Below are 27,515 nucleotides of genomic sequence, written 5' to 3' on the forward strand. Positions count from 1 at the left end.
GCTCACACCAGAGCGTCTGGGACTCCCGGGGCGTCTTGTGAAAAATGTGGGTGTGCTCCAGTGGATCTGGGTGGGCTCTCGAACAGGCGGCAGGGCTGCCCCGAGCGGTGGCACGCTCGGAGCCGCAGAGTGGGAGGGCTACCCTAGGCTGCACGTGCCACGGTGGTCTTTGTTTTGTTTGGGGGGTGGGACAGGAGGAAAAGCTGAGCGGAAGGAAGGGGAGAGGGGACGGTGGGAGAGAGACAGGGAGGGCGGCAGGCACTGCACGTGGTCCAGGGCACCCAAGCTGCCCCAGTGGGCACCGGTGGTTCCCCCGATGGCGAGCGAGGCCCCATGCTCTTCTTAGAACCACCTCAAAGGGCTCTTTGTTGTTGGCCAGTTCAGTTCAGTTGCTCAGTCCAGTGACATCTGAGCAAGTGTGAGGGAGGCAAGGAAAGCGGGGAATAGCTTTAGTACATTGGTGGTTTTGTGACTCTTCCTAACAGGTGTTGATGGCTTACCTGGAGACGTGGGACCTCCTGGGAGTCCGGGTCGCCCGGGATTTAACGGCTTACCTGGCAACCCGGGTGTGCCCGGCCAAAAGGTGGGTGCCGAGTGCTTTCTGGATTGCTGTTTCCTCATCCTTATTGTTAATTAGACCCATAAAATGTGGCTTATTAGTGTCACGGCATATGTTGGATCAGCATGCTTTGTTGGTTAAAGAAATAGCACAGAGTAGAAAGGAAGAAAGTGCTGGTACGTGGTGGTTGATGTTTTGAGGGAATCGTTTGTTCCAGTTTTTGGAGTACATGCTTACCTGTGTGTGTAGCGCATCTCAGGGTCCAGGGTGGGCCTTCCTGGGAGTGGCAGGAGAAGGCTGCGTGCAAGCCACCTGGGAGAGCCTACTTTTACTGACATGCTGGCCCAGTAATTCTTTGTGGCAGGGGCTGCCTGGGATATGATGGGGCTTCAGCCGCCCCCTCCGTGGCCTCTATCCACAGATACCAGAGGAACACCCTGCGTTCACCCCCAGTCATGGCAACCAAAACTATCTCTGGACATTACCAAATGTCACCCAGGGGGCGGGGGAATGGCCCCAGTTGGGGACCCCTGGGCTAGTGTGACTTCGGGACTCTCCTTGCCTCAAACATCCCTCTGCCTTTTGCTGATACTTGAAATTCTGCTCAGCAAGTATAGCTGACCAGGGGACAGATATTTTCCTGTTCTGATTATAAGGAAGGGAAGTGAAATTGCTAGAAGGCATCATGTGAAATGGGAGAAAGGGCCAAGGGCAGTAGTTTCACTTTGCCAATGAAAGGCTAGCCTGGCCTGTTCCTTTCTATTGGGAGGGCAGGTAGTGGCTGTGGGTATCGGGCAGGTGTGCATGGGCAGGTAGCTTGGTCCTTACTGACTGTCTGCACCTGCGCCCTGGGCTTGAGTTCCTGGGCTATGGTGAACCGGCTTCTCCTTGCTTCGGGAATTTCCAGGGAGAGCCGGGCATTGGTCTACCAGGACTCAAAGGATTGCCGGGTCTTCCCGGCATTCCTGGCACACCTGGAGAGAAGGGGAACATCGGGGGAGCAGGCGTTCCTGGAGAGCATGGTGCTATCGGCCCCCCAGGCCTTCAGGGAATCAGAGGTAACTTTTTTTTTTAAGATTTTTATTGGGGCGCCCGGGTGGCTCAGTCGTCAAGCGTCTGCCTTCGGCTCAGGTCACGGTCCCGGGGTCCTGGGACCGAGCCCCGCATCGGGCTCCCTGCTCGGCGGGGAGCCTGCTTCTCCCTCCCCCACTCCCCCTGCTTGTGTTCCCTCTCTCGCTGGGGCTCTCTCTGTCAAATAAATAGATAAAATCTTAAAAAACAACAACGACAAAGATTTTTATTTATTTATTTAGAGAGTGAGAGAGAGAGCATGAGCAGGGGGAGGAGCAGAGGGAGAGGGAGAAGCTCAAGCAGACGCCGCGCTGAGCGGGGAGCCCCGTGTGGGGCTCGATCTCACGACCCTGAGATCATGACCTGAGCCGAAATCCAGAGTCAGACGCTTAACCAACTGAGCCACCCGAGGCCCCGAGGTGACTTCTTACAGACAAGTCTAGACGGCGGCAGGGGCTGGGGCCTGTTTATTTGGTGTGTGCAGAGAGCCCCTGTCACGTGCTCTGTAAATGTGTGTCAAGTGAATGATGGAAAGCATAGGAGGCTAGACCTTACGGTACCGTGTCGTTGTGGTTTATCGTGTGGGTGGGTAGTGTGTGCTGTGAGACATGCCAAGGTCTGTATGCGGTTTATTTACAATTTCGTCCCATCCAGGTGACCCAGGACCGCCTGGATTACAAGGTCCCAAAGGAGCTCCGGGAGCTCCTGGAATTGGCCCCCCCGGAGCGATGGGCCCCCCCGGAGGACAGGGACCACCAGGATCCTCAGGTGATGGGACATTCTCCCACCATTACTGCTTCCCCAAAGCATGCTGATGGAGGGGACGGGCCGTCAGGAGTCTGCGTAAAGTGGGGATTAGTGCTCCCTTGCGAGTAAGAGGGGGAAAGGACGATTCTGCTTCGTGGAAACCGGTCTGATGTTCACTTAAATGAAGGGTTGTAGGCGTCTTTCTTTTCCTCCCACTGAGCCTGGTTTACCTGCCAGAGATGTATATTCAGTGACATTTTCATTTACTTAAAATGACGGGCCTCTCCATCTTACTTTCCCGTGGGGTGGGGGAGGTTAGTAAGTTGTGGGTCCCATAAACTGGCCCATGGCTAGGAGCTGCCTTTGCCTTTAGTGACCAGTCCCGGAAGTGAGACAGTGCTGGTGGGCCGACAAGACGATCCCCGAACACGGTTGAAAAGCAGCTAGCGTGGGGTGCGAACACTGCGGACAGGCCTGGGGCTGGTGGCAGTGGAGGCTGCTGCCCACTGATGGCAGAGGGGAGGGCTTGGTCTCCGGGCCTTGTCCCCGCAGGACCGCCCCATGGCTCTAGACGCCACCACCTGGGATGGTGGGAGCATCCCGGCCCCCAGCACGGCTCGCGCACTCACGTGCCTCCTGCAGAAAGCTCCCGCTGAGCCCGGGGGGTGCCCCGCAGGGCTCCCTGCAGATCCTGCTAACTGCTCTTGCTCTTCACCCCCTCAGGCCCTCCTGGAGTGAAAGGAGAGAAGGGCTTTCCCGGATTTCCAGGCCTGGACATGCCAGGTCCCAAAGGAGATAAAGGGTCCCAAGGGCTGCCTGGCCTGACGGGACAGTCGGGGCTCCCTGGTCTCCCTGGACAGCAGGGCACACCTGGGGTTCCTGGGTTTCCAGGTAAATGATTTGTGAACTCCGGCCCCCTGTCTGTTTGTGACCTGTAGCATCTGCAGTCAGCATTCACTGTCCTTCCGTCTGGCCACAGGTCCCAAGGGAGAGATGGGCGTCATGGGGACCCCGGGGCAGCCTGGCTCACCGGGACCAGCGGGCCTGCCAGGATTGCCAGGAGAGAAAGGTGGGGAGTAGGCAGCTCAAGCAGAGCCTGTCTTGTGTCCGTGTCTCTGTGTTTCTTGGAAACTCTTGAGTGGGTGTAGGTCCTGTTTCCTAGCAAGAGGCAAAGGAAAGAAGTCAAGAAGGTCAGGCGAGGGTTGGGGGGACCCCCTCCTCCGGTGGGAGCTCCTGGTGGGCGGTGCATGTGGGAGCAGGGGCTGTGCTCTGCCCCAAACCAAATGAGACAGGTTTTCAGCTGTTCCTTATTGGGATGTTGGAGTTGGTTTGTTTTTATAGGATTGGTGGGATCTGCAGTCCTGCAAGGGCACAGGAACTGAGGCCTTAGAATCAAGTTAGCAAACTGGGCAAATTTATAAGTCTTCATTTTTATTTCTTACCTTGTTGTTTGAAATTGGTCCAAAATATTTTTTTTTTTTTTTTTTTAACAAATTGACTTTGTGAGACATAGAAATGGTCATTTGTTTAGTAGAACAAGAGAATTCCCATTTTATTGTTCTGTATCGAATTGAGGGGCACCGTGAACAGACATGATGAGGGTCCTTAGGAAAGAGGGAAGGTGTAAAGTGTTTAAACCGGTAATAAGCAGAGTCACAAATACAGTAGAGTCATTAGCAAATACTAAATTGTAAACAATGGCTTTACTGCTTATTTCCTGGGCCAGATTCCTCTGGTAGCTCAGACACTCGCCACGCCCTGCTCCTTTGTGCTGCGTGTGGCTAGGCGGCGAGTTCTTCCTCCCTCCTTCAGCAGAAGGCGTGCCACACAGTGTCGCTGCCTCCGAGGCCTTGGCCACACTTCACCGGTGCTTGTCTTTCCTCTGCAGGGGACCACGGCTTCCCGGGCTCCTCGGGGCCCAGGGGAGACCCTGGCTTCAAGGGGGACAAAGGAGACGTGGGTCTCCCCGGCAAGCCTGGCTCCATGGATAAGGTGGACATGGGCAGCATGAAGGGTCAGAAGGGAGACCAAGGAGAGAAAGGTGACTGGATGAGGGGTCCGGTGGGGGGTAGGGCTGCATGTCTGACCAGGTCTGTAGCTCCACACCGGTAATATCAACCCAACCTGTGTTTCTGCAGCAGTTTGCCTTTTAAGCAGACGTGGGTCCTCATCACTCTTTTTTCTGTGACGTGCAGGACAGACCGGACCAACTGGTGATAAAGGATCCCGGGGAGACCCTGGAACCCCGGGAGTACCTGGAAAGGACGGGCAGGCGGGGCATCCTGGGCAGCCAGGTATGCAGTGAGGTTCAGCCCACCGCACGGCGGGAGCTCGTGCTAGGGGGCTCAGGGAATGTCACCCAGCACTGTTCATTGGCATTAACCTGCCGGTTTTTCTCTGTTCCCTAGGACCTAAAGGTGACCCAGGCACAGGTGGAACCCCGGGTGCCCCAGGACTCCCTGGACCCAAAGGATCGGTTGGTGGCATGGGCCTGCCAGGTACACCGGATTCAGAGAAGGTGTCTTCTTTCTAAAGGAAGGAACGCACCAGGGCTGGTGGGACAGGGCTGTAGGAGGATGCGCCTTGACCCGAGGGTGTAATCCAGTCTTTGACCCCAGTGCACATCTTCAGTCCTGTATGGCCTCATGCCTCAGGATCAGTGGCACTTGGCTGACACAGCGACCACTGCTAAAAAAAAGAAAAGCACAGTTCAGTAAAACAAAACATGGGCTGTCTGCCGTCACCTTTCGATTACCTCCAGGTGACTGTCCACCTGGCCACCATGTCCCCCGTGCAGTCCGGGCCAGCCGCCAGCGCCCTCTGGTTCCTCTACCCCAACCCTGAACTGGCCCCAAGCCCGCCTGGCGCATTCGCTCCCGTGAGGAGGCGGGTGAGAGGCGGAGAGCGCGGGCCTCAGGTGGGTCCGCGGCTAGTGCCTCTTGGAATCCGCTGGGAAGGGAGAGCCGAGGCAGGAGGCCGGCCCCTCTAGCCCCCCCCCTATGCCTTCACGAGGCGCCTGATCACCCCCATTTGACATAGAGACATCTAGCTCGCTGTTTACACCTGTTTGTAAGTAGGTCTGGGTACCAGCATACGTTACGAAACTAGGTATGCATTTGCCCTTATGATGGCCCGCCTCACGACCCTCTGATTCTTCGGGGTAATGTGCACTGATTGTAGAATAAGGAACATAAAAGCCCTTTGTTATACTGCTGCCAAAGCAAATATGCTGAGGAGTTCTTGTATTTCTTCTCTCTCTCTGTGAAATGGTGGTCTCTAGAAGACAGGGCAGACGCTTCCTAGCGTGGCAGTAACGTGCTGTGGGCGACTGGCATCTGCCCGCGTAACTAAGAGATTGATAAATGAAGGGAAACATGTTCTTTTACCTCCTCCTTGCAGGCCGTCAAAGTGCTTTTTTATTTTGAATATTAGCACCTGCTAAGCACACGTTCAAGTTTCAGTTGTCTGCGTTTATAGGAACACCGGGAGAAAAAGGTGTGCCTGGAATCCCCGGCCCGCAGGGCGTCCCTGGCTTACCCGGGGAGAAAGGAGCCAAAGGAGAGAAAGGGCAGGTGGGCCTACCTGGCATTGGAATTCCGGGCCGTCCTGGGGACAAGGTAACAGCCCCCTGCTTGGAAGCCTCCCCTGCCCCCCATCTGAGCAGCTCAGCACATTAACTTACTCGTAACACGGAACAGTGTCCCCCGACTTACTCTGAGTTTCCTTCCTGCCTTCTGTCCACCACCCCTTCCTTGGGAAGGGTCTAGAGGCTGTTGGAGAGGCAGGGTAGCAAGCTCTCATGAGCTGGAAAGGAAGGGTGAGGAAGACCATGAAGAGTAGAAACAGATAATTGGCTCTTTTGTTCTGGGTTTCCCGTTTGTCCTCGTTTTTCGGATGTGGACTTTGACCCTTTGTTAGAAAGCTGGAAATGGGATTCTCCAGTGCAACATTAATGGTACCAAAATGCGTACTGTTATCCAGAAAGGGCCAGACTTTTGTCTGGGGACAGATCTAAAATGCATGGGCCCATTGTCTACTCACAGGGAGATCAAGGGGTCGCAGGCTTTCCGGGGAGTCCTGGAGAGAAAGGAGAAAAAGGCAGTGCTGGTATCCCAGGGGTCCCTGGCTCCCCAGGCCCCAAAGGCTCGCCAGGGAGTGTCGGCTATCCAGGTAGGTGAGCCGGGCCCCCTCCCGAGCTTGGGTTTGAAGATGACGGGAAGACTCAAACCGATGGCATTCTGGTGTCTTTTGTTTCCCATTAGGAAGCCCCGGATTGCCTGGAGAAAAAGGTGACAAAGGCCTCCCGGGATCGGATGGCATTCCTGGCATCAAAGGAGAAGCAGGTAGAGACCACTTTTTCGAATGCAGATGGGCCATCGAGGCTGGGAGTTTCCCTCCCTCAAGGTGGCGCATCGTGAACCCCAGAATGTCCCCGGGTGACCCAGCCCTCCTCGTTTCAGATGAACAAACTGAATGTAGGGGGCTCACGGGGTCTTTCTGAGGTCTGGCCACCAGTTAGGAGCTAGAACCAAGGTCGCAGAGCTGGCGGTAGAGCTAGGTCCAGTTGGTTCTAGAGGTTCTAGAATCGGTTTGTGTGTCAGTGTGGGAGTTTGATGTACGTGTCTCGGGGATGCCAGGTGTGCTGGGGGTAACGGCTCCCTGGAGGAAGGTCACCTGAGGGTCTTGCATGCAGAGCAGGTGCCGTCAGAGTGTCCATGCCTGACTTACTGATGTGACTCTTCTCTCTGAGGTCTTCCTGGGAGTCCTGGCCCCACCGGCCCAGCTGGCCAGAAAGGGGAGCCCGGCAGTGACGGAATCCCGGGGTCAGCGGGAGAGAAGGGTGAAGCAGGTATGCTCAGCTTCTGCTCCCTTTCAGGACGAGCTGCTCCCTGCGGTCAACAGGTCTCAGACTTCCGGACCGTGCTAAGTGACTGGGGCTGGGCACAAAGTGGCACCTACCCCATGCGTTTGAACCCCATGTTTGAACACTGGTGTGGACAAGGGGAGAGGCCTGGATAAGAAGAGGGGCAGGGGGCGTGCATTTCTTCTAGCAGCAGTCACGGGCTCCTGCCCTGAGCTCCCAGTGGCGCGTGAGAGAGACACCCAGAAACAGCCCAGGCTCTCCCTCCCGAGCCTGGCATTTCCCCCTTTAGAGAGGTGGTCCTGGGGACATTGCCGGTCCCCTGCATCTGCTCCTGTCACTCATGGGCTGCCGGCTCCGACAGTGGGAATCACGTACACGGTAGTACTCGTGTGTAGCAAGAGGGTGACCCCGAGTCGGGGACCCACATGGGGAATGTTGCTGGAGAGGGGCATCCAGGGGGTTTCCTGTGGTCAGGGCTGACCTCTTGCTAAAGTTCATTGTTTCATTTTGTACACCTTATGTTTATATTGCGTGCGTTCATTTTCTTATAACAATAATTCATGAAATGCCTCCACACCTGCTTTCCCCCACTTCCATCTTCCTTCGAGCCCCTTGCTCACGTGTGTGGGCTTCCCAGTGTTTCCTGTCTGGAACGTCTCTGACTCTCTCTGCCTCCCCCTAGAACGGCTGTTAGTTGGATGGTCGTCTGAGAAAAGCCAGTTTGTTAGTCTCTAGACAGGAGGAGAAAATATGTACTTATTTTTGTACAGACCATTTCTACTAAATGCCGTAACGGTTCTGTGCTGACAGGTACTTAAGACAAGTGCTAAATGATCCATACCCAGTCCAGGGCCTCTCAGCACAACCGTGGGAATGGGATTTTTCTCTCACATGTGTGATGAACTGATTTCCACATATCCTATAAAGAGCATATGGTATTGGCACACAGAGTTGACGGTGTTTAGTGCTGGACCTGCAGATCAACTATTTTAGGAAATGTGGATGTGACTTTTTACCCTTAACTTACAGGTCTGCCCGGGAGAGGATTCCCAGGGTTTCCAGGAGCCAAAGGAGAGAAAGGTAACATTTGCGAAACAGAGCGGGTCTCACGGTTGCGAGGAGGCCGTGGGCAGGGGTGACAGATGCCGGCTCTGGGTCGGTCTCGTCTGTGCCTGCTCGTGGCCCCCGACAAACCACCATCTGGTGCACTGTCATTGTCTTCTGAAAAAGCAAGACAAGAATCACAAGGAGGGGCCTGCTGTCAGTTTTGGCGATGACTCTGTTTCATTCCTTTCTTACTTTTTCTTAAGAACCTTGAAATCATCCTAGAATTTTGGTATTTAATTAGCAAGTTTGGAGTAATATGGTGGAGACGACACATGCAGGGATTTTTTTCCCCTATAAGTTCTTACCTTAAAAAACTTTAAAAACAGTTTATTACCGTGTTTCTCTCATTGACATACAATAAACTACACAGATGTAGAGGGTGCCATTTGGTAAGTCTTGGTGCATGTACACACGTGCAGAAGTACCCCCACATTCAAGACCGTGAACACATCCATCACCCCAAGTCTCCTAGGCTGCTTTGTCATCCCCAGCTTGCCCTTCCTGCCCCCAGCGCCATCCCATCACCGCCCACTGGTCCGTCTTCTGGCACTGTGGATTAGCTTGCATTTTCTAGAGTTTTATATTGACAGAATTCTCTGTATTTTACTCTTTTTAGTGAGACTTTGTTTGCACAGCATAATTAGTTTGAGAGTCACTGGTGTGGCGGCTTGTACCAGTCGTTCCCTCCTGTTTCTTGCTGAGTAGTGTTCCGTGGTGTGGCTCTAACAAGCCCTTCATCTAGCAGCACGCTTGCTTGCACACGCTCTGAGCTTGCATTCCAATGGCTTTGCGGCAAAACACTTCCTTTAAAAAGTATAAAGAGAGGCGCCTGAGAGGCTCAGTCAGTTAAGCATCTGCCTTCGGCTTAGGTGATGATCCCGGGGTCTTGGGATCTAGTCCCGCGTCGGGCTCCCTGCCTTTGAGCCCCTTGCTCACTTGTGTGGGCTTCAATAAATAAATAAAATCTTTTAAAAAATGTTAAAAGCATCAAGAATGACAGCTGGGCTCTTGTATTCTAAGCTTACTCTTTTCCAGGTCGACCATGGCTGGAGTCTGGTGTGTTACTTAGTAAAGCAGGGAGAGGGCACATAGCTCTGTCGTCCCCCCTATGCCTTCCGGAAGCCGCTCCCTCCTTGTCCCTGTACCGTGGTTTCTCTTCTCCCTTGCCTTTCACCACCATCTCAAACTGTTGTTGTTGTTTAGGTTCAAAGGGCGACGTGGGTTTCCCAGGACAAGCCGGGAGTCCAGGCATCCCCGGATCCAAAGGAGAGCAAGGATTCATGGGTCCCCCGGGGCCGCAAGGACAGCCGGGCTTACCTGGAGCTCCGGGCCACGCTGTGGAGGGGCCCAAAGGAGACCGGGGCCCACAGGGTCAACCTGGCCTGCCAGGTAAGGGTGTCTCAGCAGGGTCAGAGCCGGGACCGACCGCAGAAGGCACAAACACGCACGAGTGTGAAAGTGATGGAAGTACTTCAGTCCTCAGTGGAATTTTTCACTTAGAAGTTTGCAGCAGTGATTGCAGCTTGAAACTGCTTCAGATATTTGGGGACCCTTGTTGTTTGGCCTCTGCTGGGTCACTCCCCCCCCTGCTCCAGGTCCTCTCTGTCAAGGAGTTTAGTAGATGTGATAAGTGATTAGAGGTAGACTAGACGTTCCTGGGGGAGACTGGGGCACAGATGTGACCCGTGCTGGCTTTTCACCCGGTGGCATCCTGGCACGCCCCGCCCCCGCCCTGGGGCAACTGTGTGGCGGGGTTGGTTGCTGCGGTTGGGGTGCCATCGAGCAGATTCTCCCTTCTAGGACCGGTGGGATTTCCGCAGGCTCCCACAGCGTCCTACAGTGTTGTTGTCCGGGGCGGGGGGCAGTTGGGTGGAGATGCCAAGCCCACCTGTCCATTAAATCACCCTCTAACCCCAAACGTGCGACTTTCGTGTCTCCCATTAGGGCTTCCAGGACCTGTGGGGCCTCCGGGGCTCCCTGGGCTTGATGGACTCAAAGGTGACAAAGGAAACCCGGGCTGGCCGGGGACTCCCGGAGCTCCAGGGCCCAAGGGAGAGCCAGGATTCCAAGGCCTGCCTGTGAGTTGTCCGTGTGTCCCGTCTTGTGTGTGAACAGGGTCACAGGGCCGTGCGTGTGTGTACAGGGCTGTTCCACTCTTGAATCCTCTCTGGAGGGGCTGCTGCTTGTTGCTGGTCATCCGCCATCTTGCCTGACACCACAGTAGCTTACGAGTACAACATTCTTTGCGTCTAGTTTTACAAGATCCGCCCCGGGGGATTGTAATCCCCATTGCTGGGGATTGCAGCTCAGTGCCTGTGCTGGAAATCTGGGTACACCCTTGATGCAGACAGCAGGCTTCAGTAAGAGAAGTGCGCTCCCTATTTCTGGTGCCATGAGTGGCTGGCCGTGTCCACGTACCTGTCGACGTGTGTGTACGCACATCTGTGTTTGTGCATGTTTTCATTGTGACGCTTTTTTAAATAAGCAAAGAAACAAATAATACGTGAGAAACCGTATGACTTATTTACACTGAGGAGTGTGAGGAGGAAATATTTTGAAATAGCCAGAAAATGAGATAACATGTTTAAAATACATGAGTGATGCCATATTTGTAAAGAAAAACAGTCCTCCTTTGGTTATGTGTTTCTTTCTCTCCATATTTAAAATCCCTTTTCAGATAACATATCAAGCTAATTCTAAAGAAAATGCATTATGCCTGAGTGTTTGGGGGAAAGTTTCCATACGGTAGTTTGGTGCTGAAAGGTTGATATGTCACGGTGACATGTGCTCAGGAAGGCCCAGGTGTGTCCACAGCACCGTGCTGTGGCCTGGGTACAGCAGGACGCATGGCGTGCACCTGCTCTGGGAACTGACTGTGTAGATGGACAAGGGGAGGAGGCACTGTGAAGGAAGCAGGTTGTCCCAACTTCCAGCTCCCTAGTGTAGACGCGCATAGAGATTTTGTCTTTCTTTTTATGTCACTCAAGAAAGCACAGGGCACTGTTTGTTCACAGAGCTCCTTTGCAGAATGCTGAGGTCCTGCCCCAGCCCCCTGACTAGCAGGCTACTTGAGAGACTTACCACCTCCTGAGCATTTCCTGGCTGACATTCTCCTTGTGTGTCTAGGGGATTGGTGGCTCGCCAGGGATCACAGGTTCTAAGGGTGACATGGGGCCTCCAGGAGTGCCAGGATTTCAAGGTAAGACCATAAAGAAGGTGCTGCTTGGAGGCAGAACCTGACCACTGGCCCTTTCGGCCTGATTACGGTGCAAGACACTGTTCTCCCAGTTAAACATGCTATTTCGTGCTATGGCAGCCTGATTTCTATCACCCTATGAATGGCTGTAGAAAGACACTCTGCATGTTCTTATTAAGAATCAGTGGATCATTTGCATCTCGATCATTTGTATTATCAGTAAGAAATCATGGATTTGGGGCATTCATTAATAATGCATTAAGTGAACATTTATTGGGTGCCTCTCAGCTCCCAGGCGCTGTGAGTTTTACTGCTGAATCTGATACATATGAATGTCAGGTGAATAAAACAAGTTCTCAGCCTGTAGGCATCTTGGGGTCTATTTGGGGACATGTGTGCACCAGATTGTGGCCAAAAACGGGATCATGTGCCCCTCCACTATTTGTGATCATTTTATAGTTTGTTGTAGGTTTGGAAAAATGTGACTTCTAGGTTCTAGAAAGAAGAGTTTTATGAAAAGTTTTATATAGCTGACCAGAAGTAATGTTCTTTTCTTCCCTGAGAACAAACTGGAAATGTGTTCACTGTATGTGTGTATGCATGTATACATGGGTATTCCTGTACGTAGGTATGTGTATATGCAGACACACATGAAATGGGCACACGTGTGTGCACATGTATAGGTATGTGTGTGTGCCTGTGTGCGTGTATACGACCATACTTGCATATAGTTGGGAATTCTGTGCAGACGATGTTCTTCTTTCCTCCAGGTCAGAAAGGCCTCCCTGGCCTGCAGGGAGCGAAGGGGGATCAAGGTGACCAGGGCTTCCCCGGAAGTAAAGGTAGGAGCGTTTGCTGTGCTCGCTGGGCCTTGCTGGTGCTTTGAATGCACGGAATTAGGGAGTTTGGTTTTACAGACGTGAGAGGCTTGAGTATCATTAGGAAACAGTTGATTAAAAATTCTTTGGTAGCTTGTCAGGACATTTTTACGACGTGTCTTGAAAGTCAGGCTCATTAAATCTAGGAGGTAAATCCGGAGGAGAGAGTAGGACAGACTCAAGATTCACAGCCCGCAGGCTCTGGAGGCAAGCAGCCCAGCCACTTAGCTCTCCTAGGGAGGAGCTCGGTCTTGCATGGACAGGCTGTATGGGGGCCGGGCGGCAAGGAGCTCTGCACAGGGAAGACTCTTCCTCGGCTTCTCCACCATCGCAGTGTGCGGCGGCTCCCACACCCCAAGGCATTTTCGGGGAGAAAACCAGCATCCCGTTCTAGCTTCTGCGGGGCCGACCATATCTCCAGGGCCGTGTTTAATTTTCAAAATCATGCTTCAGGAGAGAGACTGAGCAGTGCAATGTCAGGAACAAAAGAAATGGGGAAGATGTGTGGAGGGCAGGAGAGGCCTGGGGGCTGGGGCCGACTCAGAGCCTCTGTGGACTCTGGAGCTGCTCCTCATCTTTCAAGGGCTGTCATGCAGAAGGGTTAACTTTATGCGTCATTGGAAAATGAAGGCCCATGCTTGGAATGTACCTACAGCCGATTTCAGAGACTATAGGAAGAGCCCTTCTGATTGCATACATTGCAGCCCTCTGGGTGCGGGTGGGCTCCCTGGGAGGGACGGAGCTTCGCCTGCTGGGCCTGTATAGGTGAGGGCCGCATGGTGGTTGTCGGGGATTCCAGAACTGAGCGGCCAGTTTATACTAATGACCCCCAGCCTGAGGATTCAGGATTTTATGTTAAATAGTAGAAGTATGCACGTGACTTGTATTTTTGATACTGACCGGATTCTGAGAAATGTTGTGTTTGGATTGGGTTTCACATTGGGCTCTTCTCCCGTGAGCATTGACAGTGGAATTGATCATTGGCACCTCTGATTTCCGCAGGCCTTCCCGGCCCCCCGGGTCCCCCGGGACCCTACGATGTCATCAAAGGGGAGCCAGGGCTTCCTGGTCCTGAGGGTCCCGCAGGTCTGAAGGGGCTCCCGGGGCCTCCAGGCCCCAAAGGACAGCAAGGTAAGAGTAGCTGAGCTACGAAGGGGAGGTGTGGGGGTCGGGGGGAACCGGTGGGCTTTCCTCCTCACGCGTGTGTCTCAAACCGGGGCCTCTGGGTGGTGAGTGTATAGACACGTATTTGAATATGACTTTCTTACTTTCCTTCAATGGAATCAAAACCTAGTGAAGTTTTTGAGGGGACTGAAAAAGCCAGGACAAAATACAGGAGAAGCTGGAGGAATGTACAGTTCAACACATCTGTGCTCACTGGGGAACCCATGGGCTGCAGACACAGAGATCACCTTTCCCAGCGAGAAGATAAGGGATGGCGGGAGGCGTTGGTCTAGAACCTCGAGAATGGGCTCTGACAGTGGCCCAGAGGCCCCAGCCAGCCGGCATTTCGTGCCTGGGGTTCCCAGACACCTGACCCAGAACTTTATGAACACTCCCTATTGCAAGAGCTACCGGTGAGGGTGGGTGGACAGTAAAGGAGAAGGAAAACTCTATAGTTGAGAGGAGGCATCCACGAAAATTTAAGTTTAAACTCTCTGCGAGTAAAGGGTGCACATGAAAACAAAAGCCTATCCACGTGGGTGTACCTGTTGCATAAGAATTACTTGAGGCCTGGGGGAGATATTTGAGAACACGAAAATGTGTCACAGCCCTCCCTCTCCCCCCAGAAACTGCCTTTCCCCACACCATGCTCCAGACAATAGGAGCGAGCAGCCAGGGGTGCTCTGGTTCAGATGGTGGAGCGTGCGGCCTGCAAATGCCGGTTTGGCTACCACCCCGGGGGTTGTGAACAAGGCATCATGGGAAGGGCTCCTGGCTTCCGGCAGAACTTTCTCACTGCAGCTGAGGGTCTTAGGCTGCCCGGGCAGGAGGCTAAAAACACACTCCAAAAGGGAAGAAAAAGCCACAGCCTGTGGCGCTCCAGGACCAGGTCGTGAATTCCTTGCCCTTTCCTGCAGGTGTGACAGGATCCGTGGGCTTACCTGGACCGCCCGGTGTTCCTGGTTTTGACGGCGCCCCTGGCCAGAAAGGAGAGACAGGACCCTTCGGCCCTCCTGGTAGGTTTCCTCCTGACCCAGTCGCCCTCCACCTGCATCCTTCGGTTCGAAGTGTGCGGAAACGTGCACAGTGGAATTGAAAATGTTACTTGGCAGATTTCCGAAGAAGTCTGGTTTCTGTTTTTGGGTTTTTTTTTTTTTTTTTTAATTTGTTTAGAGGAAATAAGGTCTTACAGAGGAGCTAAAGGGCTGTCATTTTTTCTGTGTGGAGAGACAGATGTTGAAGCAGCATACTGTTTCCAGGTGTTGTTGAAAGATGACCAGCAGGGACGGCCTGTGGCCTCCTGATGGGGGGGAGCGGGCTGTAGCTACAGAAATTCCATGTTGGCAACAGACAGGAGGGAGTAGATCATAATGCCAAGTGTTGGCCACAAGGCCGCTGTCCGGCTCGGGATGCAGTGGGTCTGCTCCCCGAGGAAGCCGAAACTCAGCTGCCCCATAATGACTGAGATGCTGAAGCCTGAGGGATCGACTGGAGGGGCCAGGGGCCCAGCCCAGCAGAAGGTCCGTGAGCAGCTTCGTGGGCAGCGAGCACAGTGACCCGGGGGACGATAGGACTCACCACCAGCACCCAGCCTTTACCACCCCATTTCCATGCGCTGTGCTGGGTGGGCTGCTGTGGAAGGGAAGCCACCTTAAAAGGAGGTTTTATTCTAATAATTCTGTGATCCTTCTCCCTTAGAGGAGCCCCAAATGTTGTCTGAGTGACACACGTGGAATCATGTCATTTATTCTACCTACTCATATATTCCTTTTCACATATTTCGTTTACCCATTGGGCTCAATTTTCTGAGCATCAGCTCTGCACCCAGCACTGTGTTTATAAAACAGCTCGGGTGGTCTGTAGAAAGGAGAAGCTGGGGCAGCACAGAGGCGTGTTGCTGTACTTAGTCGTCTTCAGAGTCTTTCAGGGGAGCCTGTCTGCAGCCAGGGAAGCTCATTTCTCTTCTGTCTTCCAGGTCCGCGAGGGTTTCCGGGCCCGCCAGGCCCTGATGGGTTGCCAGGATCCATGGGTCCCCCAGGCACCCCGTCTGTTGATCACGGCTTCCTTGTGACCAGGCACAGTCAGACAACGGATGACCCACAGTGTCCTCCTGGGACCAAAATTCTTTACCACGGGTACTCCTTGCTCTATGTGCAAGGCAACGAAAGGGCCCATGGCCAGGACTTGGGTGAGACGCTGGGGACGTGGGTGTTCGTGTGATACCGAGCTGTGGCAGCCAGCAGAGCTGTACTCAGCTCCGGTCCTGTGTTCAGGGCGCCACAAAGACATGGTCAGTGCAAAGGGCGCCTGATTCCGTTTCCCCCCGCCTTATAAAGCAAACCACCAAGTTCAGCAGCTACCCCATTACTAAGAGAAGCCCAGAAAATGTAAAACCTTTTCAATTCATACAACTTTCAATCTCTTCTTCAAATCATCAAGTAGGTCAAGATTTCTGGAGTATATACTTCGCAGTTAGCTTTGAGATTCTTAAAATAGGGCCGTTTTATTGGTGCTCTTTCTAAACAATGACCCACTTAATGGCACACACCTCTAACTGGTATGGAGCTCGGAAACAACAAGCAGCCCTAGAATCTCTGCATTTTCGGCAAAACGGTTGTTAAAGACGTTGTGCAGGTGGTTACTGTCCATCGTACGAGGAGCCACCTGTTAAATTTCTCTTGGAATTCAGTTTTATAAAAGACTTCTCTCCTTTAATCAAAATATCCTATGTAATTCTTTATAGTTTTCCTTTTACCTTGATCACTTTAAATGTAATTTAGTGCTCATTTACAATCACACTAGTCTGTGCGTGTATTTACTTCCTTCTTCCTGTTTATAAGGTAAAACATTCTCATTTCCATTTTGATGGTTACTTTGCTTGGAGGCAGACTGATTATAAAGCCAGCCCTTGATGCTGTCTCTCCCCGTGGCTCTAGGCACGGCTGGAAGCTGCCTGCGCAAGTTCAGTACGATGCCCTTCCTTTTCTGCAACATCAACAATGTGTGTAACTTCGCCTCCCGAAATGACTACTCCTACTGGTTGTCCACGCCTGAGCCCATGCCCATGTCCATGGCGCCCATCGCCGGGGATAATATCAGACCGTTTATTAGCAGGTGAGTTGGGCATTTGTCGGAGCGGATGTAGAATTGAAGAAGAAAGATCTCTCGTAGTCTAGGAGAGGTTGTTACTGTTTTTTTCACTTTCCCCCCCCCAAAACATTCGACCCATTGCCATTCAGTTTATTGATTGTAATGTCAGACTTTTGTAACACAAGTCAGCCGTAAAATCGTTTGATATGAAAGTTAGCTCTCCTCTTCAAAATGCCAGGGCAGTGCCTTGGAGAAGTGATGCCCGGCTTTGGGGCAGAATTCCTGTTCCGTGTGAGTCATAGGGGTGGCCGCCCTCCATCCCGTGAAGCCGTGCCCCTGGGTTCCTTGGCAGCCACAGGAACAGCATTCTCAGTTTTGTTTTATCAAATAATTCTCTCCTTGAGGAGCCTTTTCAGGTTTTTTTCTTCTGATTGCCCCACCCCCATGAAATTAAAAAATTTTTTTTGTTATTTTTAATTGTAGTAAAATAGACATCACATAAAATGAATCATCTTAATCATTTCTAAGTGCACAGTAGTATTTAATTCAGGAACTCACATATGGGTGTGAGGTGGTCTCTCTGAAATTGTAACACCTCAGACATACTGTCTGTGCTTTATACACAAAAAGATGATACAGATTTACTGTATACATAAAAATGTATACATACTAAGATTTTTTTCATACTCTCCCAGCCCCACTAACTTCTCCCTTAGGATGAAGTCCCACTGACAATTCATGTGTTTGACTGAGCAGCTTCCCAAATTAAGTGCTTTCCATGCTAATTAATGTCTGGACTATGTTTTCAGGTCTGCCTGGTAGGAAGTAAGAGGGGAAATTGAAATTATTATGACTGAGAAATACACGATTGTCCTATTTTTGCTTCATTCCTTCCAATTAAAAGCTGATTCCTTCGCTCTACTCAGAAGTAGTAGAAAAGTGGCAATGATATGAATTCATCTAAGAAGCTATTCTATAGTTGTACTTTCTAACACAGTAAGATAATAAGGGATGAATAGAATAACAAGGCAGACGGGTTTGCCCCAGGGAAGTGAGAGTGAGGACTCACTGTCTTTTCTACATTCCCTCTAAAGAACCAAGCAGCTTTTGACGAGGAAGAAGGAGATGGCAGGGTCCTGTGGTCAGAGGGCAGAGGGAGCAGGAAGTGCGTGCTGGAGCCGGTCCTGGGAGCCCTGAGGCCAGTGTGGGGCTCTAGCCCTTCTGGTTCCACGTGCACATGCAGGGCTGCAGGTCCTGGCAGATCCCGTTCTTACTGAGGGGACAGGTACCACAGAGGGGGACCCAGAGCCAAAGAGCTGGGAGATGGCCTGATAAACAGGAAAACCATAGGTTTTCGATGGATTTACATTAAACTATCCCCTGATAACTTTCTTTGATGTTTCTTTGGAGCTGTAAGAAAACTCACTTTATGGGTCTTAAAATGGGAAAAGTGGTTCATTACACTTTCGAGTGGCACCTTTCCAAACCGTTATTTACGTGTGTCAGTGAGCGTCTGAGACTTTCTCTGCGGAGACTGTCCTGGCGCAGAACCATGCCGGCTGCACCCGAAGGAAAACTAACCACCTTTGTGTTTTTGTTCAGCTTCCCTTGGATAACAGGTAGAAAATGATTATTCATGTTTGTTTGTTATTTACCACCTTGATAAAACTACCCTTTGACCTTGATTTGGTTGAGGAAGGGGTTGTGGCATGTGTTTGCAATATTCCAAAATCAGGTCCATGAGAAGCCTGTGTCTGAGATTTGCTATTCCCCGTGGACCCCTTACTTTCAGGAAGACCCCCAGCCCGGAAGCATGGGCTGTGTCAACATCAGCGGTGTGCATTTTGGCTTTTTACATGTTTCTCTTGCCTGACCCCCAGCAGCTCAGCGTGCAGGGACCTTACCAGTCATGCCCCCGAGCCCGCTGCTCCCGAAGCCACACTGTCCGTCGCTCCCTCCCTTTGGAACAGTGCTGCCCACTTCCGGTCTCTGAGTTCGCGGGTTTCCATGGTTACTGTCACTCCGTTGTTGCAGTTGCACGAGGTCTCAGGACTTCCGGGTTACTTGGGGGAGCTCCAAAAGCTTCACTTTTAGAGTTGATAACACAAAATCTTCCTGTGACGCAGAAAAGCTGGCAACTTCTCTCCCTTCACCCTGAGAACAGGGCAGACGTTTCTGGCTTTCTGCAGACATCAGTCCTCAGGAGCTGCTGATTGTTTCATTGTCCTGGGGGCAAGACCACTGTAGTCGAGTGGGGGAGCCGCGCTCGAGCTCTGGCGCTCTCTCGGCTCTCTGGGGCCTCAGGCTTTTCAGGAATAACACGGTGGGTTGACCGTCTGAATTTCAGGGGGCCATCCGGCTCTTCCCATCTGTGTCCATGACGGGGAGGTGTCAGGAACACCCGTCTCGATGAGCCCCCAGCCCAGAGAGAGCCTGACATCGAGCACCGGCCGCCACGCTCTATTTCTGGCTTCTGTGTCTGGTAGACAGATGGTGGCAGATGTATAAGGCCAATTTCAGTAACTGTTGTTTAACTGAGCCTTTTAATTCATCTGCCCTGGTGTGAATAAAATAGAAAATTGCGCGCTCACACGTGCGCGCACACGCGCATGCACGGAAAGTCGAATGACTAATTTAGGCCTCTAACCGCTCCCCATCCATTTTCATGCAAATGTTCCAGCATAACTAGGTGTAATTATTAACACCATTTATAGTCATTTATCAGCATTGCTAACACTCTGTTCATTTTGTGACTTGAATGTAATTATGTGAGTGCTGGTGTTTAATTTTTTTTTTCTTTTACAAAACATTACCCTGCCATTGAAGGGTTCCCTGAACCGGGCAGATCTGAGTCAGAAGAGTGTGTGTTGCTGTAGTTTGTTGTTGGGGTCGGCCAGCTGGCTCGGGGGGCACCTGTCCTGGAGCAAGTTCTGTGGGAGGCCCTCCCGCAGCAGTGTTCCACCAGCGCCTCCCCTTCCCCCCCGCCCCCGGGGGCAGGGTCTCGCCACGGCTCTGCTGCCTGCCAGTTGGTCTGAAGCGGGCTCACGGGGACATCCAGCCCCAGATGCAGTGTTTGCTGGCTACTCTGTCACCACGTATTCCTTCTGTTGAAGATGATTCTCAGCTGAAAACAAATCGCTGAATTCCGGAAGTGGTAGCACTTGGGTTTCACCGACTCCCGTGGCTCAAGTGTTAATTGTGTTTGCTGAAATCCACACTCCCTGTTGAAAAGTCGGAAAACACTGAATGCACAAGGGAGAAAAGACCCGTCCACGGTCTCCCAGCCCCTCCGGGAGACGGCCACAGTTACAGCCTGGCCTTGCGATTTCCCCCTTCCCACAAAGCAGATGGTTCAACAAGTGTTGGATGTGGATTTTCTAGCACTGGGGGGGGGGGGCTTATAAAATCAGTGAGAGGGCTCCACGCTGCAGTGTGTCGTGAGCACGACACTGGCTCAGAACGTGTGAGTGCAGAGGGTGGGTGAGAGCACGGGGACGAAGAACGGACAGGCACAGGCTTCGTCCTGCACTGTCCCCGCGGCCGTGCTCAGGGTCTGTGCTCTGTGCCTTCCAGGTGCGCAGTGTGTGAGGCGCCAGCCATGGTGATGGCCGTGCACAGCCAGACCATTCAGATCCCGCAGTGCCCCAGCGGCTGGTCCTCCCTCTGGATTGGCTATTCCTTCGTGATGGTGAGCGTCTGGGGAACTCCCCGCGCCCCTGGCAGAGTCGCCCGCTCGCGCCCCCGCCTCCTCCCCCCGCGCCCCAACCCTCCGTTCTCAGGCTCATGCGGTGCCGGCCTCTCCTCCCGACCAAATCCTCCCCAGGGGCCTGGCCTGCTCCGCTGTAGACGGCGGCCATTCCAGCGCCTGGCCAGAGCCCGCCGCCTGCCTCTTGGGTCGCTGCTCTGGGACGAGGTGGCGGCGACAGCACGAAGAGCTTTCCCCGAGTCAGAGCATCTCCCCAGGAGGAGAGGAGACGGGTGCACAGTCAAGCAGCTCGCCTGAGCCTGAAGCAGAAGCCTCGGGGTGCGGGGGGGCGGGGGCTCACGCCCTTCCTGCGAGGAGATGCTGCTCTCCGTCCCTCGGCTGTCCCGGACACAGGTCCCCGGTGTTCCCACCCCTGAAACGCCAGTTACAATAGGAAACATGACACCAGTTTGAGATCCCCCTGGTAGCTGCTTATGTGCCTTTCGTGCCCCGGTTTAAAGTAGCGATTGCGTATGTGAAAGCTCTGCGCTGGGAAGGCCAGGCCGTAGCGGATAACCCCCAGGAAACGGCCTGGCCTTAAAATCCTGTATTAGATGTTATGTGTCCTTTTATAAAGTAAAGAATAATCATCGGTTGAAATGGGCTCCTCCCGCCTCACCACGGGCCCGCCCGTCCTCACCGCCTCAGGTGCGGCCACATGGACATTTTGACCCCGGATGACCTTTAGCCTGCTCTTTGTTGACCGGGAAAGTGGCTGCGTAACTGTTTCCTTCTGCCATAAGTTATGGCAGGTGCAGAAGGAATAGAACGGCCAGGAAAGCAGTTTTCAGAGCCCTGTGTCTGCATTCCACTTGGGTTGTGAGACTGCCGGCGCACGAGGCTTCAGGTAGACTCTTCAGCAGGGCCAAAGAACTGGCAGCCACACAAAGATGTAGCAGCTGCTTTGATGTGTCTAAGTACTGCGTTGTGGCTGCTTTATCAAGAAAGCCAGGTTAGGACTACAGTGTAGACAGATCAGGACCCCGGTGGAGGTGGATTGAATTTTTTGACTCCGTAATCTTAAGCAATACTAAACAGAACCTCATTACGACAGAAGGGGCCCCTGGCCCAAGGAGTAAACTCAGGAAAGCATTTTGTCACCATAGCAAAGATCTGAAACAATGCTTGCCCATAATTTCCCCAAATCAAGAGCAAACCAAAGTAATGGGATCCGAGAGAAAAGAGTTCTCCGTCACTTCCCAGTTATTGGGGGCTTTGTGGGGACGTGGAGGGGCTCTGGCCTGACAGTCTGGAGACCCCTGTCTTTGTCCTTGAAACTGGGACCATGGTCAGATCCAGAATGTTCTAGCTAGCATCCTCCGGTCCTCATCGGGCAATGGAGGGCATTCACTTTGTCCTCAAATGACTCTTGTGGCTCTGAAATTCCCACGTCCGAAACAATAGTCATGGCGATTTTGGAATGTCTTGTCTCATTTTGGGTCATTCATCTTATGGTCCTGGTTTCTGAGCGCAGGTCGAGCCTCCTTGAACCCATTAGACCCAAGTGCATTTCAACAGTTACGATAATGGTTACCCTTTTCTTTTTCTTGTTTAAATTTTTTCTCTTTTGAAAGAAAAGTAACCGATGATTATTCTTTACTTTATAAAAGGACACATAACATCTAATACAGGATTTTAATTATCCTCACCAATTTTGATTAGAAAGGTTGATTTCGCATCTGTTGGTTCCAACATCATTTACACATTTTGGCTCTTTCTTCTGTCCCAAGTTAGAGGTGGTTTCAGTGTTTCAAACATTATAAATAGTGAGGACAGCATTTCTTTAACTTCTGATGCACCCGGGCTGGCCATGTCCCAGTAGGGGAGGGTCGGTGGTGGAGCTCTGGTGCTGGGTCTGGCCGCCGTGCCCCGCGCGTGGAGCACGAGTGTGTTTCCCCGTGACCTGCCCGCGGCTTCCCTGCGGGGCTCCCCTGGCTCCTCCCCGGGCACCGCGAGGCCGTGTGGGTGGTGGGCAGGGCCCTGACTCACGGCTCGCGTCTACCCCACAGCACACCAGTGCTGGTGCTGAAGGTTCGGGCCAAGCCCTCGCGTCCCCCGGGTCTTGTCTGGAAGAGTTTAGGAGCGCGCCATTCATCGAGTGCCACGGCCGTGGGACCTGCAACTACTACGCGAACGCTTACAGCTTTTGGCTTGCCACCATCGAGAGAAGCGAGATGTTCAAGTAAGTCTGGAGGGCCCCTGTGCGCGCTCCCTCGGGCACACGGTCTTAAAGAGGCTTCTCGGACGCAGACTGGGAAGGAGTCTTCTGCAGGCAGTAATGAGGACTCGGCTCTGTTCCGTGTGGACAGAGAACCGAGACACACTTGAGGGGCAGATCTCAGGTGACAGGTTCAGCTCTTCTGTTGGCTGAAGGATTCTGAGAGAAAAAAGGCCATTTTCCACTTTGTAGGTGGATTCACTGCGATGTAGTCAGAGCAGCTGGCTCCTCAAACAGCATTTGAAAATACATGTTAACGGTCAGGGAGGGAGGAGAGAGTGTTTGCCCTCGTAGCAGTTGGATGCCGACTCTAGTGTGTGCGTTGTGTGAGGTCTGAGGGACGTGACCAGACTGTTTGTTAGACCCATGAAAATAAAAATTAATTCCAGCCCAAATGCACTGAAATGGAAATTCTTTTCCATTCCGGCCACTGTTGAGGTGACTGCCCCGGGGGGTAGCTGGCCTGGGTGACGGTGCCGCCGAGCCTGGCGCAGTCGGGATGGAGAGGAGCGCGCGACCGGCCCTCTGTCCTTCGTGCAGCCCCTGCTGGGACAGGCGCGGGGACCCCTGAGCCCCAGCAGTTACCGTTCGCTCCCCCCAGAGTTGTGCCTCTCCATCTTTGCCTTCTCGGGGAGAATTTGGCGGAACTCTTTTGGGAGCCCGTCTCTTCCTAAGTTAGATCATAAAAGGCAAAGCAACACTCTCGACTCGTAGTATTTGTTTTTTTTTTTTTAAAGATTTTATTTATTTATTTGAGAGAGAGAGAATGAGAGACAGAGAGCACGAGAGGGAGGAGGGTCAGAGGGAGAAGCAGACCCCCTGCTGAGCAGGGAGCCCGATGTGGGTGGGACTCGATCCCGGGACTCCAGGATCATGACCTGAGCCGAAGGCAGTCGCTTAACCAACTGAGCCACCCAGGCGCCCTCGACTCGTAGTATTTTAAGCACCAAAAAAGTACCAGGTACTCAGTGGGTAGCTTACATGAGACTTTTCAGGCACTGGAAACTTGACGTCAACTCTCGGGATAGAGCTTAACCACCAGTTACCTAATTGAGCACTTGGGGGGTGTATCAGGTCCTGGGGCTTCCATTATAAATGTGTTAATAGGTAATAATGGGTTGGTTTTTTTATTTGTTTTTGTTTTTTTTTGAACCAGCAGCCCGGCACAATGAACCAAAACAAAAATTAGATAAGATCCCATTATTTCAAATAATTAATTTTGGGGCAATAAGATTTTCACAGAAGTTGCTAAAATCAGCAGCCTAATTTTAGGATGTTACTTTTATTATATGGCTACTTTAATTTTTTTTTTTTTAAAGATTTTATTTATTTATTTGAGACAGAGAGAATGAGAGAGAGAGAGCACATGAGAGGGGGGAGGGTCAAAGGCAGAAGCAGGCTCCCTGCCAAGCAGGGAGCCCGATGCGGGACTCCATCCAGGGACTCCAGGATCGTGACCTGAGCCGAAAGCAGTCGCTTAACCAACTGAGCCACCCAGGCGCCCTGGCTACTTTAATTTTAATAGAATTTGGTTAGTGCCAACTTCAGTTCAGACTTCACCCCTCTAACACTCAAATTAAGGTAGAATTTCTATCATTTGGGGCACTAAATGTCTCCCCTCCAGCCTCTGATAAGACTACCTGCATATAATCCAGCAAAAGCTTAGAGGAGGATTTCAAGGTCTAGTTAATTACCCCAGATTCATTGTTCATTACACATTCAGCCAGTATTTAATGAGCACTTACTCTGTGTGAAGGGTTGCAGAGAATCTTCTTCACCTGGGGGAGTTTATGATCTGGCTGAGGAGAGAGCATGGAGCGGGGAAATGACAGGCTGAGGAGGCAGGGTGGCCCAGTGGGTGTGGCTCAGATTTTGGAGCCAAGCATATGTGGGGTTGCTGTTTCCGTGCCCTCCCTGGCGTGCACTTGGCCTGCCGCCAGCCTCGTGGCCAGGGATGGGGGTGGTGCACGTGCTCACGTGCCTCGCTCCCCCCCTCGCTGTGAGGATGGGTGACACCCAGCACCACGTCTGCTCGGTCAGGTGAGCCAGGGTCGCCGCTTGTCCCGGGCTGGGGCCCCCTCCCATCCAACCCCTCGGAGATCTCCCCGGGTCAGGGGGAGGCCCTGGGGACTGGCCCGCCTCGCCGAGCCACAGCACCGAAGGCTGGTTTCTGTGTCGTCCCGTAGGAAGCCCACGCCATCCACCTTGAAGGCCGGGGAGCTGCGCACACACGTCAGTCGCTGCCAAGTCTGTATGAGAAGAACGTAATGAAGCCTGGCCCTCCGCTAACGTACAACATGGTGCTACTCCCCCCTCTTCCCCTTCTTTTTTTTAACAGCAACGAACCCTAGAAATATATCCTGTGTACCTCACTGTCCAGTATGAAAACCGTAAAGTGCCTTATAGGAATTTGCGTAACTAACACACCCTGCTTCGGTGGCCTCTACTTGCTGAAGGAGAAACCAAGACCATGATAAGCTGTCATAGTGACATACCAAGTGGCACTTGTGATGAAATAAAAGTCTAAGTCTGTCCTACAATCCAGTGCACTGATGTGTAACTTGAGAACTCCATCAGAAAACCAAAGGGTGCTAGGAGGTGTGCGGGGCCTTCCGTTCTGTTTGAATGCCCGTTTCCACTCTTGTATTATAGCAGATGCCTTGTCAGCCCCGGATGGGATGTCTGTTTGTGTCACTGTTGAGCTGGGTCTGTACAAACAGCCGTCACGTAACCACGGTGTTTCGGAGCTGCACGTGGAATGCGGGCTCAGCAGCCGGATCTTCCAACCCCAAATATAAATTTAGGTCTTTCTGCTCTGTGTGGTACTATGCAGCTGCTTTTGCAGAAATCACGGATTTCCTGTGGAATAAAGATGGTCCAAAAGTAGGCAGAAATTAAATATATATATATTTTAGTAATTTATATAGATGTCAGCAATTAGGCAGGTCAAGTTTTCGTTTCATTTCCACTGTTAAAATAAAGCTTACATAGTTTCTTCCTCGAAAAGACTGTGTTGTCCTTTCACATAGATTTTTGAACACTCGGGTGTTGGATGGAAACATCCGTTCTCACTGTTCACCTCCAAACCAAAACTCGTGTATCAGCCAAAGCCAAACCCAGGTTCATGAGCGCGGTGTCTATTACAGTGAAGCATGTACTTTGGGCTTTATTGTTTTTTTTTTTCTGTATTAAATATCTTCAGGGTTTTAAACACTAATCACAACTGAATGACTTGACTTCAAAACCAGCAACTGTAAAAGGCCTTCGTTTCATTCGTATTCCTCATTCTGCAGCCTGGTGTGGAAAACAGCTCTGTAGGATCTTAGTGTCAGTAACCCACGTGGAAGCGCTTCGCGTGGCTTCCTCGTTCTCGGGAGCACTGTGTGCACGTCAGCAGGGAACGGGTGGATTTCAGGAGAGCAGAACTGACCACTATGCCTGAAATGACATTTCACCCAAAGTCTCCAAAACGTTTAAGACTACTAAGGCCTTTTATGTAATTTCTCTCAATGTGTATTTCTTAAAAATTCAAATTTGTAATAAAACTATTTGTATAAAAATTAAGCTTTTATTAATTTGTTGCTAGTATTGCCACAGAAACATTAAAAGTTACTGCACGAGCCACTAATAAATTTGTAAGCTTTGCCTACCTTAGATCATATTTATTTTGCAGTTCTTCCAAATGAGAGAGCCAGACTGGGCATCACTTACAGAAATTACTGCAAAGAAAAATGATTGGTCTTCTTCTTCTGCCCTTCCTTCCTCCCTCCCTCCCCTCTGTCCATCCAGGCAGCCATCACCCATCATCCATCCATCCATCCATCCATCCATCCATCCATTATCCATCCATCCATTATCCACCCATCCATTGTATGTATACCAGTGATTTGCCACTTTTCAAATCCTGGTTAGATACAAGATAAACAGAGATGAACAACATAGATAAACAGATGAATAACATACACATCCAGTCATTAAAAGCAGATTCAGGGCGCCTGGGTGGCTCAGTCGGTTAAGCGTCTGCCTTGGGCTCAGGTCATGATCCCAGGGTCCTGGGATCGAGTCCTGCATCAGGCTCCCTGCTCAGTGGGGAGCCTGCTTCTCCCTCTGCCCCTCACCCTGCTTGTGCTCTCTCGCTCTCTCAAATAAATAAATACAATATTAAGAATAAATAAAAGCAGATTCGATGGGGCAGAGGGTAGAACTGAGATTATGGCTATGTGATGGATGGGTAGATGGTGGAGGGTTGGAGGCCAAGTCTGACTTAAGGAAGGAAAGAAGATGGCAGATTCTTTCTCCCTGGTGATCTCAGTTTCAGTTTACACTTGATCAAAACATGATCCCTGGGGAATGAGTGTGACACTGCATATTCAGGAAGAAGTTCTAAATATTGTGATGTTCTTGGTTATTGCACCTGACTGGATGGAATGGGACAATGGGTGAAAGTGACCTCATGTGCTTGATCAGGAAACCTCACTCAAGGTCTAGTTTCGGCCACCCCACCCACCACCCATCTGTGATAAAACTGAGGAAAAGGGTTCATTTGCCTTCCTTATTATACAGGAGTGGATAGGAGGAGAGAACACTGAATCATCAGGCTTGGCTTCTACCGAAGTCACAGACATGGAGCACCTCCATATGGCAGCCATTTGGGAGCCTTTTGTTTCTATGTATAAAACTGATTTATTATAAATCATTAGTTCCTAGATACAGGTTGGTATATCTAGGAAAGTGCAAAGAAGATGATGACACCTTGAATCCCAACATTCAGATCCTGTGCATTTCATATCTTATTTGAGCAGGTTTTACGTTGATGAACAGTTCTATGAATTGGAACATACATACAGGTTCATGTAAGCATAGTCAGAATCAGTCC

The 27,515-nt window shown here is 51.7% G+C and overlaps 1 protein-coding gene across 1 annotated transcript in view; it reads left to right on the plus strand.

Moving 5' to 3' along the window:
- COL4A1 (collagen type IV alpha 1 chain) overlaps positions 1–26,203 on the plus strand; it is a 136,187-nt gene extending 109,984 nt beyond the window's left edge. The window contains exons 29-52 of the mRNA XM_021695995.2: positions 486–583; positions 1,467–1,617; positions 2,285–2,398; positions 3,101–3,268; positions 3,357–3,446; positions 4,266–4,418; positions 4,573–4,671; positions 4,786–4,875; positions 5,855–5,994; positions 6,421–6,547; positions 6,640–6,720; positions 7,128–7,226; positions 8,271–8,321; positions 9,552–9,737; positions 10,293–10,426; positions 11,475–11,547; positions 12,315–12,386; positions 13,425–13,553; positions 14,504–14,602; positions 15,562–15,774; positions 16,523–16,700; positions 20,250–20,364; positions 22,431–22,603; positions 24,826–26,203. Of these exons, the coding sequence (XP_021551670.1) occupies positions 486–583; positions 1,467–1,617; positions 2,285–2,398; positions 3,101–3,268; positions 3,357–3,446; positions 4,266–4,418; positions 4,573–4,671; positions 4,786–4,875; positions 5,855–5,994; positions 6,421–6,547; positions 6,640–6,720; positions 7,128–7,226; positions 8,271–8,321; positions 9,552–9,737; positions 10,293–10,426; positions 11,475–11,547; positions 12,315–12,386; positions 13,425–13,553; positions 14,504–14,602; positions 15,562–15,774; positions 16,523–16,700; positions 20,250–20,364; positions 22,431–22,603; positions 24,826–24,907 (2,915 nt within the window). The 3' untranslated portion in view covers positions 24,908–26,203. The remainder of the gene's footprint in view (positions 1–485; positions 584–1,466; positions 1,618–2,284; positions 2,399–3,100; positions 3,269–3,356; positions 3,447–4,265; positions 4,419–4,572; positions 4,672–4,785; positions 4,876–5,854; positions 5,995–6,420; positions 6,548–6,639; positions 6,721–7,127; positions 7,227–8,270; positions 8,322–9,551; positions 9,738–10,292; positions 10,427–11,474; positions 11,548–12,314; positions 12,387–13,424; positions 13,554–14,503; positions 14,603–15,561; positions 15,775–16,522; positions 16,701–20,249; positions 20,365–22,430; positions 22,604–24,825) is intronic.
- The last annotated feature ends 1,312 nt before the right edge of the window (positions 26,204–27,515 follow it).

This window comes from Neomonachus schauinslandi, chromosome 3 (genome assembly GCF_002201575.2).
Source record: "Neomonachus schauinslandi chromosome 3, ASM220157v2, whole genome shotgun sequence".
Taxonomy (NCBI): Eukaryota; Metazoa; Chordata; class Mammalia; order Carnivora; family Phocidae; genus Neomonachus; species Neomonachus schauinslandi.